General features: G+C 45.3%; 3 protein-coding genes across 3 annotated transcripts in view; 2 read left to right on the top strand and 1 right to left on the bottom strand.

The window, feature by feature from the left end:
• Positions 1-204: 204 nt before the first annotated feature.
• c7h11orf68 (chromosome 7 C11orf68 homolog) lies at positions 205-1,748 on the bottom strand. The gene is made up of 2 exons (XM_030780670.1): positions 1,687-1,748; positions 205-1,462 (listed from the first exon to the last, which is right to left on the bottom strand). Exon 2 carries the CDS (start codon positions 1,408-1,410, stop codon positions 667-669), a length of 744 nt encoding a protein of 247 aa, XP_030636530.1. The 5' UTR covers positions 1,411-1,462; positions 1,687-1,748; the 3' UTR covers positions 205-666.
• Positions 1,749-2,778: 1,030 nt separating this feature from the next.
• On the top strand, positions 2,779-7,997 carry drap1 (DR1-associated protein 1 (negative cofactor 2 alpha)). The gene is made up of 7 exons (XM_030780601.1): positions 2,779-2,867; positions 3,741-3,813; positions 4,049-4,142; positions 4,451-4,573; positions 5,019-5,109; positions 6,877-6,965; positions 7,391-7,997. Exons 1-7 carry the CDS (start codon positions 2,826-2,828, stop codon positions 7,557-7,559), a joined length of 681 nt encoding a protein of 226 aa, XP_030636461.1. The 5' UTR covers positions 2,779-2,825; the 3' UTR covers positions 7,560-7,997.
• A 7,552-nt stretch (positions 7,998-15,549) lies between these two features.
• The window catches only part of LOC115817309 (mitogen-activated protein kinase kinase kinase 11), a 27,361-nt gene continuing 22,594 nt past the window's right edge, over positions 15,550-20,316 (top strand). The window contains exon 1 of the mRNA XM_030780590.1: positions 15,550-16,478. Coding sequence (XP_030636450.1) covers positions 15,722-16,478 — 757 coding nt within the window. The 5' untranslated portion in view covers positions 15,550-15,721. The remainder of the gene's footprint in view (positions 16,479-20,316) is intronic.

The following is a 20,316-nucleotide window of genomic DNA, read 5'->3' as shown; positions in this document are numbered from 1 at the left end:
AAGTTTTGGGCTTCAGCACAGAGCTTTTTCTGTCCCCTCCTTTAACTTCAACACATCAGCTGAATTATTTAATCACCAGTAACGCCAAAAGCCAACACACTAATGATCCAACTAAAGACCACCCATAAGAGGACTGAACAGAGACTATGAGTATTTCCCCCCCCCCCCCCCCCCCCCCCCCCCCCCCCCCCGTGTCCTGCACTCACTAAACCAGACGGCTTGAGCCAAAAGTCTCGAGTGTCTGACAGTAAAAGGACGAAGGACTGTCCTTCCTGGACAGCCTTGAGTTTTGAGTAAGGTTGACCAGCTAACTGAGGACGCCTGTGAAATAGCCTCCAGGTGTTTCCGTGGCAGCAGTGTGACGGGGCAAAGGAAACCTTCAGGAACATCCGTTTCCAAAGAGCAGAAGACGAGCTTGTTCAAAGAAGCTCGGCGCCCCTCGGCGATCAAAAGACAGACGTTACGAGCAAAGCAAAGGCAGCGATGCAGGATGCCAGGTGACCCCAGCCCAAGGCAACAAAATCAGTCTCAATCTCTACAAGCAAACTTGAATAGACAGTATAGGTAGCTATAGGCCTATACTATAAAGTACACCATATGTCAGTTAGCACAAAATAGGAATAGTCAGCCGAATTACTGGTACGAAAGCTGTCCTTTCAGGCGGGCTTACGTAACCTCCTGATTGGTCACCTTATTGGTGATGTGAGAGCGACGGGGCACACACTCCAGGTCAAACCTGCTCTCGTATATGGTCGGGCAGAGTTTCCAGCGGTTGCTGCGGTAGATGCCGAGGTACGTGTACACGTCTGGTTTATAAAAGAGGGGACACTTCACCCCCGTGGCCCGAATGACAGCGTCCAGTCTCATCACCTGACCCTCGTCTGTGAAATCCGTGTTGTAGACGCAGATGACGTGCCTGGCGTCCGACCTGGGGTTGTGCGGACTCACCTTGGCTGAGGAGATTTTCCCATCCACGACAGCCCTGGCGATACACTCCCAAGCGTGGTCCACCTTGAAGCCAGTGTCCAAATGCATCAACCATTTTCCAGAGAGAACATTATGGTTTAGGGCCAGTTCCTTCACTGTTTGAAACGTGACTGGTCGCCCGCTCGCTAAAAGTCTCTCCCAGTTCTCTTGTAAGCCCATCACGTCCTTATTACTGGGGCAGCGGTCCGGACCTGAAACAGCTATCCAGCCCACAAGTCCCGAGCCGTCTGCTTCGTCGCCATAGCGACTGACCTGCGAGGGCCTGTTAGACTGGAGCCAGCGGTCAAATTCCGCTCTGGGAGTTTTACGGGCGTCAAATATGATCCAAGGATCCATGTCCGCTGCCAGAGACTCGGCGGCATAGGTCTCAGACAAATATCGCTCCGAATTCTCCACGCCACCGACCGCCTCTTCTTCCTCCATTATCGGTGTTAGTGACGGCAGTCTTACAAGATGGACCAGTCACAAACTTTATCTGTGGGCGGTATTATTTTATGAGTCTGGATTTAATAAATGACATGACGTACTTGTTCAACTACGACAAAATACGGTTAACGCAGCGGTTAATATGTGTCGAACTCTACCAGGAAATAATTGTCAAAACCCTGACCCCTCTGTTGACTTAGGTTAAGACAGAGAAGTTACTAAAGCAGCTGAGAAGTTAACTATCCAGCGAGAGGGGAAGAAACATTTTCCTACCTCGGTTAACTTGGAGAGTAACCTGAAATCTCTTATCTTCGGATTTGCTGACAAGTAAAAGTACTGTAGGTTACACGGTAATACAAGAGACGAACGCTAGTAGTCAACCACCCAGCGGTAGCTGTACTTTGCATTAGCATAGCTAGCTGATTGATACGAAGATGGCTAGTTCTGACATGTATCACGACAAAAATACAGTCTTGCAAAATTAGCTATACAAAGTCATCCTACTTCTTAAACATATTGCGCTGCTTGACAGCTTACAGAGTTCTGTTTGTCTCGAAAAGCAACACACGAACTTAATATCAGGAAGAAAACTTGCAGGTTACAAGGCTAGTCCGCCTCCATGGTTATTTCAACCTCAAACTTTATTTAAAACCGTAAATTGCATACGGAACGGAACAGGAGACAAGTCGTAATGATCCGAAAATAGACGCATATGTTTTTTGATCACAAATTGACAAATTATTTCAGGAAATAATAAACGGAGAATAGCAGAAGTGTAGGTCGTTTTAAAAACAATAAAATAAATAAACAAGCATGATTCAGAGTGAAACCACGCTATATTATTTTACAAAAACGATTCCTCTTGGGAATAAGAACAATTCCCGATAGATGAAGCAAAAAAATTACCTCAGAGGTGTTACTGTCAAGCCACCTTGTAATACTGCACCCACTGCAGTGGGTTTCGCAAGGATAAACAGAATATATCTATTTAAAGGGCACATTGGTAAAATGAACTAAATATATATTAAAGTCAACAAAAGAGGTGTACACGAAAGGGGACCACTGAGGGCATAGCTCCTTTATGTATGGTGTTAATTTGGTTTGTGGTGAAATTTATGCCAAAATATACACATTCAAGACTACAGCACACATACATTAAAGTTTACGGAAGGAGGATACGGCAGACTACATAAGTGCCAAGAGCTGGATGTTTATATTTAACGGTGACGACGTGGTGTCTGGTTAGGATATATTGAAGTGAAACGGGGTAATCTGACGAGCTATCAGACCCGGTGGTAATCTGAACCAGACTGCACTAAGCTAAAATCACCTGGATCCGTGTCGGCAAGACAAAATAACACAAAAACAAAACTAGTTGGCTTTTATCGGGACGCGAATTAGACTTTTCTAAAATGCCAAGTAAAAAGAAGAAATATAACGCCAGATTTCCTCCGGTAAGCAGATGAGTCGTTGTTGATAGTGTTTATATTAAAGTGAGGGCTTAGATAGTGTCTTTGAATGAGAATAGCTACTTGCTAAAGGCCTAGTGAGCTACTTTTGAGAAGTTAGCCGGTTTGCCCGTTTCTTAGCCAAATACTCCAATCATTGCATTGTACTCTAATAATCTCACTCGATGTCCGTGTTTACCTTATATAATAGGTAGATATGTGGACCACGAGATGTTCAACAAATTCAACACTTGATTTGTAGCGGCTAGCCAGCGTGCTAAGCTGCGCTGCTCACGTTACTTAGCAGAACTAGCTCATCTAAATTTGGCTGACACACCTAATAGAATGTGATCATTCCAACTGTTTACTGTACCTATTTATGTGTGGCATTCATGTTTGAGAAACAACGCATATCTCATTTCTTTGGCAGCTGTCAAAGAGAAAGAGAATTAAACGTTGCTAGCTATTCAAATTAGCTAGCAAATTGGCTAACACGGAGGTTCTGAGATGTGCTTTTGGCACGGTCTTGCAGTATTGTGATTCGCAACTGATTAACTTCCTAACAAGCAGGTGCGAATATTGGTCTGCGTTACGGCACTAGTTTCATATGTTTTGCTTCAATGCAAATTTCCAAACAACCTTATGCAAAAGAGTCAGCTAGCTGCGAACAATGCACCAGATGCATATGGTTGTATCGTAATGTACCATGTGTTGCCTTGGGTTCGGTGGTTCGGTTTAATCATCCTGTTTGGTACTGGATGAATAAACATCGTTTTTCTCTGTCCCACCAACCTTCTGACTTATGCACGTACTATATTACACCCTGCCTTCCTTAAATATAGGGGAATATTGTCTTGTTCTCTTCCTGTTGTTTCTCAGGCCCGGATCAAGAAGATCATGCAGACAGATGAAGAAATAGGCAAAGTGGCGGCAGCCGTACCGGTCATCATCTGTATCCTTTAAAAACAACTCGAGTCCTTCCTATCACTTCAGTGCAGCTCTGCTGTGTTTTACCGTACACCACCTTGCATTTGTGTGACGTAGGCCTAGTTTTGCTGCGTGTCTTACAGTCTCTCCTTTAGGTATTTGTATTGTGTACTCTGGTGTATTGTTATTTACACTTTTGGAACATTTTCACGTGTCGCTTTAAGTTGATCTTACAGCTCTTTCCTTGACTCTGCTATGAGCACGGGCACTCGAATTGTTTTTGGAGTCACTCCTGAAAAAAGCGTGTCAAGTTACGCAATCACGGAACGCCAAAACAATGACGACGTCACACTTGTAAGATTTTCCTCCTCGTTTAAATCATGTGAACATACGAAGTCGAGCTAAATGTTCTACCGCTGATAAAAGTTACTATGTAAAGTCATGATGAATTGCTGTAATATTTAAGTATGCGAATCTAAGTATATTCTTATTTCAACTCTTCAAATGAGCTCGACCTTCGTGAGTTGTGTTTGTGTGTATGTATGGGCACATATAGGTGTACCACTGCGTTTGTGTTCAGTTGCAGATGAAAAGTGTATATTGAGCAGATTTCAGCTTTTGTGTGTGTGTGTTGCTGGAAAGCGTGTTTGTGTAATCTGCAGAAAACAATGCATCGAACTGGAGCAGCAGTTTGACTTTCTGAAGGATCTGGTGGCGGCAGTCCCTGACATGCAGGGTGAAGGAGAGGACAATCACACAGAGAGTGCGGAGAAAGTCCCACGCAGGTAAGCAGCTCACCTGTGGGTGTGGCACCACTCACCTGGGAACAAAAAAATTAAAGCTCATCCAGATAGTAAATTCTGGTACAGTCACCCACCTTAATGTCACTGACTGGTTAAAGGGAGCCCACATCTTTCCTAATTAAGAGGCAAGTGTGTAAACCAGGAGGATTAACAGACGCGGAGTTGAGTGGTCCTGATATACAGCTGTGGATGGGGAGTTCTCCTCCTCTGAACCGACATCATCTTTGCCGGATTTTAGTCCAGTGTTAATCTGCTTCACCTGACTCTTCCTGGGCTTGTACCTGAACCTGGGTCAGCTAAGTCTGGTGTGATAGTGAACAGCGGAAGTTAAACTCTGCAGCCTTGTGAGCGGCATTTCTCACGCCTGTATTATGGGTTCAGTCCCTTCACAAAGAACCATAACATTTGCTTCCCACCCATCACACAGAGGTCGGAAACCAGGATCGGGTCGCAAGAATGGAGGGGCCGGCGCAAAGGGAAAAGACAAGAAACTATCAGGCACAGAGTCGGAACAGGAGGTGGGTATTCTGGGCCGAGGCAGCGACAATCAACCTTACCGTTCTCTGTGAGAATATTGCAATTGGCAGTTGCTGTGGTAGCAGTTGCTTTGGTTACAGTTTCTTTGGCAACAGTAGCTGTATCCTGTGGCTTGGCCATAATGGTATGTCTTGTGAAGTCTTTGGCTGCTCTGGAACATGTGTAGTAAGTGTAAGCAGTATGTTGTTGGTAGTAACCAGTCTTTTTTAAAATGTATCAGATAGGGGTGTGCGATATTGACAGAGAATGATATCTCGATATATTCTGGGGTTTTGTCGATAACGATGTGTAGACGATATTTTGCATCCTTCAAAAATATGCTTGTAAAAGTCTTGTATTGTACTAGCTTGCTCTTGTTAATAGAATATTAATTGTTGTTTACCAGTGATATTAATGGAAACAACATATTTAAGGAAAACAGGTTTTGTTTTATTTACTTAAAACTGAAGAATTCAAGTAAAAACAGTACAAAACATCAAAATCACCAGTGCAAGTATTATTGAGATCAAACAGTTTGCAGATGGTGAAACAAGTGAGTGGTTGAGCTGTCTTTAACGGCAACCGATGCCCGACATAGACTGCAGATTGCCGTCCTTTGTCTCAAAGGACAGCTATCTGCAAACTATGTGGTTTCAGAAGTTTCGAGCAACAGCCGTCTTTTCAAAGCCAAACCACCTCCATGTGAGTGAGGATGATCCATGTCTAGCAATTAAATCTAATGACGGACATTGTGAGGCTGGCGGTGTCTGTATTTTGTCTCCTGGCGCTGTTTGTTCACTCATTTTTAACTTCAGGCATGCATTTTTAGGCAGCCATGCTAGCTTAACTTGTGGTGCGGTGACCATTTACGCCTATACCAGCGCACTGCATGCACTTTCAATGCGCGTGCGCAGTAATCTATCCTGCTAGGCTACACGACGCAGTGAATACGTGGACTCCCAAGGCATGTTTTTTTATGGGTTTTTGCGAAGTGAGTGACGTACTCGATAATGTCAGCTCGCACATCGTTAAAACAACAATTAAGATGTTTCGTAAACGAAACACATCGCACAGCCCAGTGTCAGATATATACTGGCCTATTCAGGCCATTCAAATCCGCGAACGCAGAATGGCATCACGGACAGACAAGGAGTATGTGGCCAGGATTTGGACTGGCCATGCTGAGTGAAAGATGGAAAGACAGTGAAAAGTATAGTGATTGGTTGTGTGAATTGTGGTTTAAGTCTCCTGTAGCTTTTGTAAACTGCAGGTCAGCAGAGCAAAAACACCTCAGAACCATCACGTCCAAAAAAAACGCTTTCACATGTCATCAGCGTGTGGTGAAGGGTCAGTGAGACTGGTAAAAAAAAATGCTTTCACATGTCATCAGCGTGTGGTGAAGGGTCAGTGAGACTGGTAAAAAAAAATCGCTTTCACATGTCATCAGCGTGGGGTGAAGGGTCAGTGAGACTGGTGTCTGAGCTGATCCATGGAATGTTGGCGTGGCGTGTTCTCAGGAGTTCAGATCCACAGCGAGATCAGACAGATTCTCCAAATCATTTCCTGTTCTGCTAAGACAGAGGAAAAAGAACCTTTTAAACCTTTGTTGTGAGCACTGATAAGCTTGTGTGTCGTAAGAGGTTTTGAAGGGCGATGAGGTATAAAACGGTTTGTATAAAATGAAGTTTTAAAGACTGATTAAATTGTGTAGAATCTGAGGTGGTGCGTAATCTGAGGTCGTGAATGCTGATCGCTCCGTTCTCTTCTAGGACGACTCGGACGACAGCGAGACAGACGGCGAGGAGGAGGATGGCTCTCAGTCCAGCACAAACCAGCAACCGGCAGCCCACTTCCACAGGTACCTTCATCTGCCCGCTGCTCCCAGTACACTGAGGCTGTGTCCCAGTTTACCCTTAGAGAGGTTTCTCGACACTCCCGTTCCACACCAGCATGCCTGAATTAGCCAGTCAAGGCCCGAGGTCACGAGTAGGCAGGTTGGATCAGGGGAGTTGATGCTGGCTTACAGCAGTAACATTCAGATGGGTAGTTGTCCAGGACTAGAGTGGAGAAACACTGGTTTCCACTGATCCTCATAATGGCTGGGTGGTCTCTGAGCAGTCTTAACAGAGTTGCTGGTGATTGACTGATTAACATTTGTCCTGGCTTTGGTAAGGAAAACTGTCAAGTTCACGAGGAGACAAAAAAGATGTATAACAGTTAAGACTTTTGGAATGTGGCATTAGGACACACTGTAACGTCTCTCTCTCTCTGACCCCAAATCAGCCAAGACGCGCCCCCCCAGTACCTCCAAATGGGCTCTGTCCAGGGTAACGTGCCCATGCCCCTGGGCTCCTTCGCTCCCCACCCCTCTCTGATCTCTGCTGCACCTCCCCCTCCCACCTCCATGCCACACAAGGACGCAGGCGACGACGATGAAGATTACGACTCTTAGCTCCACGTTTCCCTTCCCTGCTCCACTCTTATATTTCTCTTTTTTTTTTTTTTTCGTTTCCTTTTGTTTTCTTAACGTGTTCCCATTCGGCTGCGTTGTGAACAGGGCAAAGTGAGGTTCCCGCTGATTGGTTAAGGAGAAGCTCCCTGAGTGATGTTTAGGCTTTAGTCGCAGCCGCCGAAGACAAAGAATAGGTTGTATATTAGCTACGTGTTTTTTAATTTGTTTTTTTAAAATTCTTATTTTATTGTCAAAGTCTGGGAGAAGAAAAGAGAAATGAACCAGGTTGTTTTTTAAAAGCGATTATTGTTGCATTTGGATTTAACGGAAATGCATTTGATGGATTTTGTTTTTTTTTGTTTTGTTGTTTTTGAAGCTAAATCTTTTTCCCTGCCCAACACAGGACAGACTTTCTTACAGGATCCCATCCTGGGGCTTTTTTTTCCTTTTTTTTTTTTTTTTTGGACTTTGTTTTTTTTGTTTTCTCTGTCCTTCTGATTGTAAGTCATCCATCTTTCTGTTGGCTACCTGTGCTCTCAGGTGTTTTAAAAAAACATATCACTCCGTTTCCTTTCTCCGTTTCAGTATAAAAGAAAAAACTCTCTGCCCAGGGCAGTCTGGAGACGTCAGTCTATAGCTCCTGCACTGTCTCAGAACCCCCACCCCCCAACCCACCCCCACCCCCAAAAGAGGTTACTACACAAGCACACAAGCAAACATTGATTTTGTAAATACATAATCACACACACACACACACACACACACACACAGAAGGAAAAAAAAAAAAAAAGAAATCTTGTTTCATTTTTTTAAATGGAGTGTTTGTTTTCTGCACTAAAGAAAAGCAGTGGCCTTGGAGTGTTCAGAGGAAGGGGGGGGGGCCGTGGAGTGTTCAGAGGAAGAGGGGGGGGGCCGTGGAGTGTTCAGAGGAAGGGGGGGGGGGCCGTGGAGTGTTCAGAGGAAGGGGGGGGGCGTGGAGTGTTCAGAGGAAAGGTGTGGTAGCCTGAGTTGAGGTTGTGTCAGAATTCGGTTTGATCTGTCCATGAACAGTAGCAGTACCGTCTGTCTGTGCCTGCTTCATACAGTGATCTGGAAATGACATTCGGTGTCTCTGATCTGTCATCATCTAATCTGTAATATCCACAACAAGGGGGAAAGAGAAGAGTCGTTTGACTGCTGACACTAGTGGTCCTGTCCTTTTTGAAGTTTTGGTTTTAATGAGAGTTTTATGGTTAAACGGCCTGTCTTTGTCTCTGCTGCTGGCTTGTCTTACACAGGGTCGCTACCCTCCATTCATGTCCGTGTTGGCGCAAATTTCATGGATTTTTTTTTTTCTTTTCTTTTTTTTTTCCTGTTTTAAACAAGTGGAATCTTTCGGCACTAGATAAACTGTGAATGGATGCTAGTTTTGTTGTGTAGGTATTAATTTGATCACTCTTGAATTTTATTATTTTTATTTTTTAAATTTGGTTTATAAACGTGAAATAACATTTTAAAGGTGGCAGTAATACAGCAGTGTAGATTCTATATGTCAGTATCATTGTTGTTATTATTTTTTTTTATTAAAACATTTTTTTCCCCACCATGTATTACTTCCAAAGATGTTTTGTTTACTTTGGCAAAAACTGAGGTCCTGGAGTTAATTTAAAACACCGTCTCTCACACACACAGTCTCACACACACACACAGTGCACAAGCCTCTGTTGGGTCTGTCATTGCCCCCCCCCCCCCCCCCCCCCCCCCCCCCCAGTGATGAAAATAAAATGCATATTTGTATAAACATGTTTTTCTTTTCTTTTCTTTTTTTTTTTCTTTTTTGACTCTCTAACGCTGTTTTAATGTTCAGCTGAAAACAGAGGGTCAGTGGGCCCATTTTAAGTCTCTCTCTCTCTCTCTCTCTCTGTCTCTCTCGCTCTCTGTCTCTCTCTCTCTCTCTCTCTTTCTCTCGCTCTCTCTCTTTCTCTCTAAATGTTGAGAAGCTCTGCAGACAGCAGGCTTTATGTAAACTTTTAACAGTCCTTTATTTTGTATTGATGAAAATAAAGTGCAGATTTCATTATACAGCTCTGTCGGTGTGCCGTTTGTCCTTTCTAAGATGGTGAGGAGCAAGACAAACTGACATTTGTATTATTACGCATCACTACAGAATGTCACCCAGAGGAGAGGTCCCACACAAACACACCCCACTCAACTATTTTTTCAGGGTCTGAGGGGCCAGGCGATATTAAATCCTCCCGTGTTGGATTTGGAGAAGAACAAAGTCCTCCAGCAGTGTGTCCTCCCGCTGGTGTTGTGGAGTGGAGGAAGCGGTGGGTTGTACCCGTTTTGATGCGTCGTCATCAAAGATAGACAGATGTCCTATTAATCCTTCGCAACGTTGATTCCAAAGCTTTTTGCTTTGTGAGGGAGGGATATGGAATGTTTTTGTTATACAGACGGAATACTGGACCTGTGCGGACAGATTCTGAAGCATAGTTACAACATTCCGTAACTGGATACAATTAACGACAGAGATCTTTCGGTGACATCATCCTAAAATGCAACCCCCCCCCCCCCCTCCCCGTGCATGGGGGGACAATGAGCATGCACCCAATGTTATGATAAACCCCAAGCCCTGCCCGTCCTGTATAGTGCTGTCAAAGTTCTTTTCCACTCACTCTTGTCTTGGTCCACGTTAAACATTATTGATGGGCAATGCGGGGCATTGTGTTTGCAACCTTCGAACTTTTGACACTGCAGCGAAAAGTTGCCCGAGCTGTTGCCTAACGAATTCGCATCGCCGTGACATTTCCATCGGGCGTAACTGATTTTTACGACTCCGCCCTAACGCCTACATTCCCCACTCTCCCTCCATAATGACAACGATGAGTCACCACGGCCAGGCCGCGGGCAAAAAAAATCGAATCCACATTTCTGTTCATTAATTAAACACTGACCCCAGCGCCCCTGGTCAGTCCAGCGTCAGAGAGGGAGAGGAACTGGAGATGGTGAGCGCTCTACCCCACCACAAAATAAATAAATAAATAAAGATACAGAGGACAAAATGGAAAAAAATTCATTTCATCATTAAAACTGCCTACGAACTGGGCCAAACCCGATTGACTCCACCTCCATGATGTAAAAGGTGAGTGACACAAAGCTCCTATCTGATGTTTTTGATGTGTTGTTTCCTTAAATACCAGCTGACTGCACATGCGGTTGACAGACAGCCGTATGGTGTGAAAGGCAGTCCACGGGAAAACAAGCGGAGGCAGCATTTCTCAGCAGAGCACAGAATGAACCAACCAGAGGTGTGACTGAGAGAAGAGTCAACGAGCATTGCCCTGGACCTGAACCCTGGACAGCCTTCTCTTCAGCCACCTCCTCACTCTTCTCCTCAGCTGTCTCCTCACTCTTCTCCTCAGCCGTCTCTTCGCTCTTCTCCTCACTCTTCTCCTCACTCTCCTCCTCACTCTTCTCCTCACTCCTCTCTTCAGCCGTCTCCTCACTCTCCTCCTCACTCTTCTCCTCACTCCTCTCTTCAGCCGTCTCCTCACTCTTCTCCTCACTCTTCTCCTCAGCCGTCTCTTCGCTCTTCTCCTCACTCTTCTCCTCACTCTCCTCCTCACTCCTCTCTTCAGCCGTCTCCTCACTCTCCTCCTCACTCTTCTCCTCAGCCGTCTCTTCGCTCTTCTCCTCACTCTTCTCCTCACTCTCCTCCTCACTCCTCTCTTCAGCCGTCTCCTCACTCTTCTCCTCACTGTCCTCCTCACTCCTCTCTTCAGCCGTCTCCTCACTCTCCTCCTCACTCTTCTCCTCACTCCTCTCTTCAGCCGTCTCCTCACTCTTCTCCTCACTCTCCTCCTCACTCTCCTCCTCACTCTTCTCCTCAGCCGTCTCTTCGCTCTTCTCCTCACTCTTCTCCTCACTCTCCTCCTCACTCCTCTCTTCAGCCGTCTCCTCACTCTTCTCCTCACTGTCCTCCTCACTCTTCTCCTCACTCTTCTTCTCACTCTTCTCTTCAGCCATCTCCTTGCTCTACCCTCCACTTTTCTCCTCATTCTTCTCTTCACTCTTCAACCCCTGGCTGTTCACAGTTGTACTTCAGGACTCTTCAAGTCTTCGCCAACTGGCCTCAGGTGGATTTTCCCTTTCTCAATCAACCTGCTTTAATAAGAACTACCTTATTTTAATGATGAATAAAACATGTTTAACACGCATGTGTGTGTTCTAAATTTCACAATCTCTGTCTGTCTGTCTGTCTGTCTATCCATCTATCACTGAGTTTATTTTGTAACAGGAAATAGTTTGAGTGAAAATCTTTTCAAGCTTCTTGATCAGAGTGTCAGGTTTAAACAATCGTCCTTTCATGAGTCAACAGCAGAACTTTGACCTGAATTTCACGTTTTACTTGCAGACACTGCAGCCTGTGATAACGATGCTGTTGTCACGACGACTGGAAACTGCCTGAGCAACTACCTTACTCAGATCATGATGATTAAAAGCTTTTTAATAATAATCTGTTACAGGAAATCAGTTTAATCTGAGCTTGTTTAATCTTGCTGGGTAGCCATAAGAACCCTGATCACAGTCTTTAGTCCCCGTTAAGCAGAGTGGTTTATTAAAACTCTACGCAAAGTTTCTTAGTGTCAGCATAAAACATCACAGGTCAAGGAGGAGTTTTCTTTGTTTTGTTTTTTTTAATTTTCAGATATGAATAAAAGTTTGCTATTTCAACCAATCCCTTGATTCTCTCCTTGGTTTTGCTGACTATAGTTTAGGTCTTGTGAGTTTCCATCAGGCTGTAAACCTCTCACTGCTTGGCAAACACAGGAAGTCTATGTTGGAATACGGAGATGCAGAACACAGAGAGGGCGACCACAAGCCAGGGTGGACTGTTCATGTCAGGGGCCACATGATACAGCGTCAGGCACGAACCGCCCTGGTGCTCAGAAAACACAACGTCGGAGACTGGTGCAGGATATGACTGTGACTGAATAAACACGAACCATAGATTGGCAGGCACGTTCAGGTTTCCTCTGTAAGCATTGGTCCTGCCCTCGTTTAAAGACTCAGAGACTCCGAGGTGACCATGTGACTGCCCCTTAGAGTGTAAGGTACAGTCAGCCCTCCATCTGTCAGTTGTCTTTTTTCTTTTTCTTTTTTTCTTTTTTTTTACCCCTCTCTCTTTCTCTCTAAGTTACTCTAACATACTTTAAAAAAAACTAGGTGAAAAGGAAATGAATGGAAAAACTGGTCTGTTGATCTTTCCTGCAGAAGGCATGACTCAGCTGTTTAGCTTCGTGCAGACCTGGAGGAAGAAGGAGATGGGAGGTGGGGGCGGCGTGGGGGTGGGGTGGGGGGGCTGTTGTTCAATAGAGCAAAATCGAAGCAAGACAGCCTTGAAAGGGCCCATATACGGAAACACGACATTTCCTCTAAGCAGTCTATAGGCAGCAGTGTACTAACTGAAGAAAGGGACAGCATGAGACTGTCAGTGAAGGAACCTATGCAGTGAGCTGGTCCACACGGCCCGGGGGCATACGAACTGAAGGACAGGATTCTAAAGAAGTGACCAGTGCCCTGAGAGCCGAGGCCTCTGATTCTGATGAAGCCAGACATTCTGCTGGCCCCTCTAAAAGATTCCGTGGATTCCTTTATGACATCACTGGCCTCTGCTCTGCTGTCCTAAGGCTGAACCCACAGCGCCCCACCTCTCTAACACAAGCAATCCTTATTCTCTTTCTGGCTGTTTCCTGTCCCGGAGGTCTGATCTGGGATCAGCTTGGCCAATGTTCCATTTAGGTTTGATCCATGCCCCCCCGAGATAGCTAAAAACTGGCCCAGTATCAGCTTTTACATGCGGATCTGTCCGCTCCACTAGCTGCCTCAACTTCTCTTTGGTACTGATGACAGATCTAGGAGCAGCATTCAAATTTTTCTTCAAACTTAAACATTGTAATAAGTGTTTCTGACCTCAGATCAGTAGTTAAGGAAATAATGCACATTCTCCGTGGGGGTGTTCTGTATGGATCCTGTCTGAAGAGTTTCCTGTCTGTCTGCTCAGATGTTCAAGCTCATGTTTGAAATATTGATGCCTAGTATAATTTTTAAGTGTTGATTAGCTGAGGCAGCTTATATTGAAATAATATAACACCATTCACAAGAGCCTGTATCTTTACACATTGTACCATGCAGCCTTGTGCATATATTTTTGCTAACAATTATTTAGGCATTTAATGGACTTCACCTGTCCTAACACATCCCATAAACACTTTTCTATGAGATGCCCTCGATAACTGTATTTTTACAGTATAACTACGTATTTATGTGGGCCAATCGTGTAACGAAGGGAGGCATTATTCATTAGAATGCAAGTTCACAATGCAGTTCACACATAATAAACCGGCTGTAAGTAGAAAAGTTATAGAAAACAGTTTGCAACCAATGAAATTGCTTGGTTGGAGATGACATTTTAACTAAGAGTAGGATAATTTAGGAACCGCAACACATAAATTATGTTGGTATTAAAGTGTATGAATAGAGAACTCTCTCTCTCTCTCTCCGGCACACATTGATGGCATCTTTTCACTTTTTAACTAACAGGTTTATCTCTACTTGATGCGTATCAGTCTGTTTATTAAATTTAAAGAACACAGATTATAGAGCTATTCTTAATCCGCATTCTGTAAAGTATTGCGTGGCATCGTACTTCCGCAGGAGTAAACGCTTGAATTTCACTAAGATCAGGTCTTCCTGTCCACTGTCCCTAAATTCTCAAAACGGACCTGAAATTTGCGAATTAAAGCCGCTGTCAACACTGGGATGACTTGACAGAACGAGAGGGAAAAAGTCTCCCACGTGCTCTCGAAATTAAATGCATCGCTCCCCTTATGTGCTTTATCGGCCGAGAGAGGGAGGGGGAGAGCCGAGTTTCGCAGCGTATGTGTCTGTCATCTGATTCTTTTCCTGTTGGGAAAGAAAAACCGTACTAAGCCCCACCCTCCTCCGACTGTTGGCAGCAACGGAGAGTGGCTCGACAGCGGGACGAATGGAGTCGGTAAATGAACTGCAATAACAAACTGGACATATCATTGGAAAATGAAAAATGAACCCAAATTTGTCGGCGTTTGACACACACGGAAGCCTGAGACACTGAAGAGGACCTGTTCTTGCTGTGCGTTTCGCTTTGAGTATTTAAACCAATCAAGTTTACATGGTTCTTCCTGTTCAAAGTTGGTGGCAACAGAAAAAAAAAAGTTTGTACTTTCGATAAGAACATTTAAGAAGAAAAAGAAAAACAACTTTGTTTGTGTGTAACCGAGGCTCGAGGCACTATGGCTAAAATGCGCACGAGGATCTGGACTTCACGGACTGAAAACTGACAGGATTCGGACAATACATTTTTTTTGTTCGCTTGGTGGTTAATTCAGCTTTGAAACCGCTTGCCGTAAAACGTACGGGCACAGCAGCTCTGAATGCTCTTTTCCTCCTATTCTTCTCTCAGCTCTGCGCTTCCTGCTTACAGTCACCGCAGGGCTCAACGACTAAAAATACTAACGGACTCAGAATGGTCAACCGAGTGAACAATTTGTTATCTTCTCTTTGATCCGTACGTTTCTCGAAAATAATAGCCTACGTTTTGTTTCTGCTATTGCGACAAAAGCATTTTCTGTTTCGCAACAACACTGTCGGTTTTGCCTCGCTTCTGTCATATTTTTAGATGTGAGCACGCAGCACATCCAAAGCTATTTTCATGAAGGTTTCCGGTGGATCAGATCCATAGGAATTTCAATAGTGTGGATGAGCGCTGCATCTCACCAATCATGCATAGCCTTAATACCCCACACAGACCAAACTAATGGAGTCAGGTCGGGTTTTTATGCGTTGCTACACTCGACAACGTTATTTACACATGCATTAAACTCTTTTATGTCACTACTGTGTAATTATATGGAAACCTATGTATTCCATGTATACTAGCATTGGAGACAATTTGAATTCTATTCAAGCTGTACAGGTCTCTGTGTTACTTTGCCTGGCCTCTGAACCGATTTTACAGGTCCCCGATGAACCCAAAACACAACGAAAAAAGGGAGAGAGGCGCTGGAAAGTACTTATCTGTACTTTATTTTCAATATCCGAACGGAACAAAAGCTGTTTTGGCCACCGCGTAAAAGTCCATGGAGCCGCTGAAGAACATATTCTCCCGCGGCCATCTGACGAACTGGAAAAGTCTCGAACAATCACAAAAGGGAAACTTCACCAACCCAGTGTGGACAGCTTTATTCGACTATGAGGCCTCGGGCAAAGACGAGCTCACGCTCCGAAAGGGTGATTTGGTCGAAGTGCTGTCGCTGGATTCGGAGATATCAGGCGATGAAGGATGGTGGGCGGGCAAGGTAAACAACAAAGTTGGTATTTTTCCCTCGAACTATGGCTCTTTCAAGCCCAGCAGTTATGGCAAACTGCCGGGCACCGGTGTGGTCCGTGAACTTGGAACAGCCGTGGTAGGCGGTTTCGAACCCGAGGCAGTGGATTTTCGGGAACTGAGCCTAGAGGAAGTGATCGGAGTAGGCGGGTTCGGAAAGGTGTACCGCGGGACATGGAGAGGAGAGCTCGTGGCCGTGAAAGCGGCCAGACAAGATCCGGACGAGGACATCAGTGTAACTGCCCAAAATGTTCGAAACGAGGCACGATTGTTTGCCATGCTCACTCACCCGAACATCATCGCCCTCAAAGGAGTTTGCTTGCAGGAACCCAACCTGTGTCTTATTATGGAGTATGCGTCCGGTGGCCCGCTGAGCCGCGCGCTCGCCGGTCGCCGCATCCCGCCGCACGTGCTGGTGAACTGGGCCGTGCAGATCGCAAGTGGTATGCTGTATCTACACAGCGAGGCCATAGTACCTGTCATCCACCGAGACCTCAAGTCCAACAACAGTAAGTTAACGTTTTTGTTTTTGTTTTTAAAAAGGTCTAAAAAACTGTTGCCCTCGTGCGCAGGCGTTTAATAATTTAGTGTCTTGCGAATCAATGAGTGTGCACCTGTTGATGCTGTCATCGAAGTTGCCTGGCAACAGGATCATCCTTAGTAGCGGGGAAACCTGACTAATACTACGTAATTATGCAGTTATGCATCTTTTTTTCTCACGATCATTGTCACACATCGAATTCGAAGTCTCCCCACCAAACATGTGGTGTGTTTTTCCATCTCAACAGTGTGCACCGTGCCCCCCCCCCCTTCCCGCGCACACACACGCACGCACGCACGCACGCACACACACACACACAATGAACCTTCAGCGCCGTCGCTCTGTACCCGAACCCACGTAATAGTCACACTAACATCCTAATGTGCCCACCGTTTGTCTAATGATTTATCCTATGGAGAAAAATAGGAAATTTATTTATTTGCATTTTGAAGGCTTGTCTGTACTTGAGTAGCCAGAGACAGACAAGTGTTATCCTAGTCTTTCACATACTGGGAACACACGCTCTTAGGATGGAGAAAAAATGTACTGAATCCCCATGCTCTTCCTCAGCACTCCTGGAGGTGCAGTAACTCTGTAAACCTGAGTGCTCAACCTTTCACTGCACCGCCTGGAGGTGCAGTAACCCTGTAAACCTGAGTGCTCAACCTTTCACTGCACCGCCAGATTATGAAACGACAGCTACGGCTGTGGATAAGAAAGCTGACTTCACTCAAAGCAAAGGTCAGAAAGAAAAAAAAACCTCAGGGTCTGAAAGACAGTTGTAAATGGGGGAGGTGGACTTTGTTCCATGGGCTCGTTAGAAGGTTTATGCTGGCATCTGGGCCGAAAAGCAAAACAACTGCCTCTCTCCAGCCGCCTGGTTCTCTAGTCATAACATATCCACGTATAAGAGGCACTTGATGCCCAGAAAGGAGAGCCACTATCACATTTTTCTCCATAAAAACGAACTGTTTTCCATTGCTAGGCTGGTACGGTTTGAGGTCTTTGGTTGCTTATCGTGCATCTCTCTCTGTGGCAATATCATAGGTAGAGATCTTACAGGGTGAAGTCTATAGTATGTTAATGGAACTGACAATAGAGGGAGAGAGAGATCAAAGGTGGCTAAATCTGATCACAGAAAACCACACACACACACACACACACACACACACACACACGCACATGCACATGCACATGCACACGCACATGTACACGCACACACACGCACACACACACGCACACACACACACACACACACAAACACACACACACACACACACGCACATGTACACACACACACGCACGCACACACACACACACACACACACATGCGCGCGTACACACACACACACACACACACACACACACACACACACACACACACAAGTACTTAATGTCACTGGTTGAACTCAACAGCTTTTTCTTTCTTTTTTTTTTTTTTAATTCACTGAAGGTGACTAAAAATAGGTCATCCATTCCTCTCATCTGACACTCTCTCCTCTTTCTTCTTGTTTTTCTTCTCTTTTTTTCTCCTCTTTTGCTGTCACGCTGCTGCACCTTTTCCCCAGACTTCCTCTCTGTCGTTTTCCGCCCACACTGCCTCCTGCTTTTGCGTTCCCTTAAAACTCGGTGAGCCAGTGATCTGGAAATCACCTCTGTTGCGTAAAGGGAATGTTTTAATAGGACGGTTTGTCTGTCAACCTGTGGAACAAAACACAATCTCGCTTCTGTTCTCAGAGATGTTATCTTTTTCTCTCTCCCCCCTTCTCTCACTCTCTCTCTCTCTCTCTCTCTCTCTCTCTCTCTCTCTCTCTCCAGCCTTCTGCGTCTCTTGTTTTCAGGTCTTTCATTGTCTTCGACCTGCCTGTGCTTGTCCCTGGAGCATCCTGTGCATTATGTGTTTTTTTTCCCCAAGAACTTTTTCATTTTGTATGCGAACGTACAGATGAATCCCACTCTGCTCTAAAGTGGGACAGAGAGAGAGCTCTCAGTCAGGCCAGAGAGAAAGTGAGAGAGAGAGAAAGAAAGAAAGAAAGAAAGAGAGAAGAGAGAGACATAGAAAATATTTGTGAACGTGTGGTTTATCCCCTCAGAAAGATACATATCTGAAAGGAATGAGTGGAGAAATAATCCAGAAGCCAAAAACACCAGGCCAGTTGAAACACCAGACCAGTTGAAACACCAGGCCAGTTGAAACCCCAGACCAGTTGAAACACCAGGCCAGTTGAAACCCCAGGCCAGTTGAAACACCAGGCCAGTTGAAACACCAGGCCAGTTGAAACCCCAGGCCAGTTGAAACACCAGGCCAGTTGAAACCCCAGACCAGTTGAAACCCCAGGCCAGCTGAATGTTGTGGCAGTGAGTGCGTTGACTGATGGTTTTAGAATAGGTCGTTTGAGGTACACTCACAGTGACTGGGCAGTGCCTTCTCTGGCTTAACTGTGTGTATGTATGTATCTGTCTGTCTGTCTGTCTGTCTGTCTGTCTGTCTGTCCGTCCGTCTGTCTGTGCGTCCATCGGTCCGTGGACTGTCTTTCTGTCAGTAAGTCGATCTGTTGATCCGCCTGTCTGTTGGTCAGTCTGTCCATCTGTGGTACAGTGTGGGTGGCTGCATTATGTTATGGATGGTAGATGTGAATAGGTGTTGCTGATGAGAGAGCTGATGATGAAGATGAGTGTGGAGAGGAAGGCTTTGGGGTTGGGCCAACAGACGTGACTTACCCTCTAACATACGTGACTTACGCCCCAACAGTCATGACTTACACCCCAATGGAAGCCTGTCCCACTCAGGAGAGAGGAGAACGCTGTCTCATTCACCATCTCTACTCGATCACAGAACCCCAGCCAATCAGATGTTTATACAGCATAGTTTAGTCTTTTTTTTTTAGTTTCAGTTCCTGCTGAGCTTTTTGATTAAATTGAAAACAGTATTGGAGGTAGTTTTTCATGCCAGCTCTCAAGTTCTCCAAAGGCTGACACACACACACTCGCACACACACACACACACTCACACAAATACAAATACTCATTTACTCTCCACACAGAATCTTCGTTGGTGTCGGTGAGCTGAATGGAATCAGTGTATGTGTGTGTGAGTGTGTGTGTGTGTGTGTGTGTGTATGTGTGAACTGGTGTCGGTGAGCTGAATGGAATCAGTGTACCAGCAGTGAGGTGTGCAGACGCCATGTGTGTGTTACACACTCAGCCAGTCAGCCTAGCCACTCCTGTTCAGCCCACATACACACTGCACATACAGACATATGCATAGAACACACACACACACACACACACACACACACACACACACTCCCTCAGAGAGCTGCAAAGAGAAAAGAGTGGGGGGGGGGGTGAGAAACCAGGGCCAGAGATTGCGTATTTTGTCTCTCTGAAGATGAAGTTATTCAGTCAGATGTTGCATCATCTTTGTGAGTGGAAAAGTATCATGTTACATGTTCATGTTGTTAAGTATCTTCTGTTTCATCTTTAGACCAGCATGATTTCACTCTGAGGCCCAGAGCAACCCTCCTCAGTGCACCCAAAAACATCCTTGGTGCTCTTCGCAAACTTCTCACAACCGTTCTCAGAACGCCCCCCGCCCCCCCCCCCCCCCCCCACGTCACACCACCCCACCCGACCACATCCTCACACGCATGTAGCATGGGGGTAATTTAGACCGTCTGCCCTCACAGCAAGCATCATCTGTGTCTTACAAAAGCACGGTAATCATTATCTCACTGATAACTACATTGGCCATGCCAATGAACAGGGATGGTAAAAGTCTTAGAGGGTTGTCTGGTAGTGATGGG

This window comes from Chanos chanos, chromosome 7 (assembly GCF_902362185.1).
Source record: "Chanos chanos chromosome 7, fChaCha1.1, whole genome shotgun sequence".
Lineage (NCBI taxonomy): Eukaryota > Metazoa > Chordata > Actinopteri > Gonorynchiformes > Chanidae > Chanos > Chanos chanos.
The sequence above is the reverse complement of the archived record's forward strand: the minus strand, read 5'-3'. Positions and strand labels throughout refer to the sequence as shown.

Bases quoted from the DNA above. Each gene is read 5' to 3' on its own strand.
- c7h11orf68 (XM_030780670.1), bottom strand. From the start codon at position 1,410: ATGGAGGAAGAAGAGGCGGTCGGTGGCGTGGAGAATTCGGAGCGATAT.
- drap1 (XM_030780601.1), top strand. From the start codon at position 2,826: ATGCCAAGTAAAAAGAAGAAATATAACGCCAGATTTCCTCCG. The intron at 4,574-5,018 runs GTAAGCAGCTCA...CCCATCACACAG, and splicing joins GCGGAGAAAGTCCCACGCAG to AGGTCGGAAACCAGGATCGG. The intron at 6,966-7,390 runs GTACCTTCATCT...ACCCCAAATCAG, and splicing joins CCGGCAGCCCACTTCCACAG to CCAAGACGCGCCCCCCCAGT.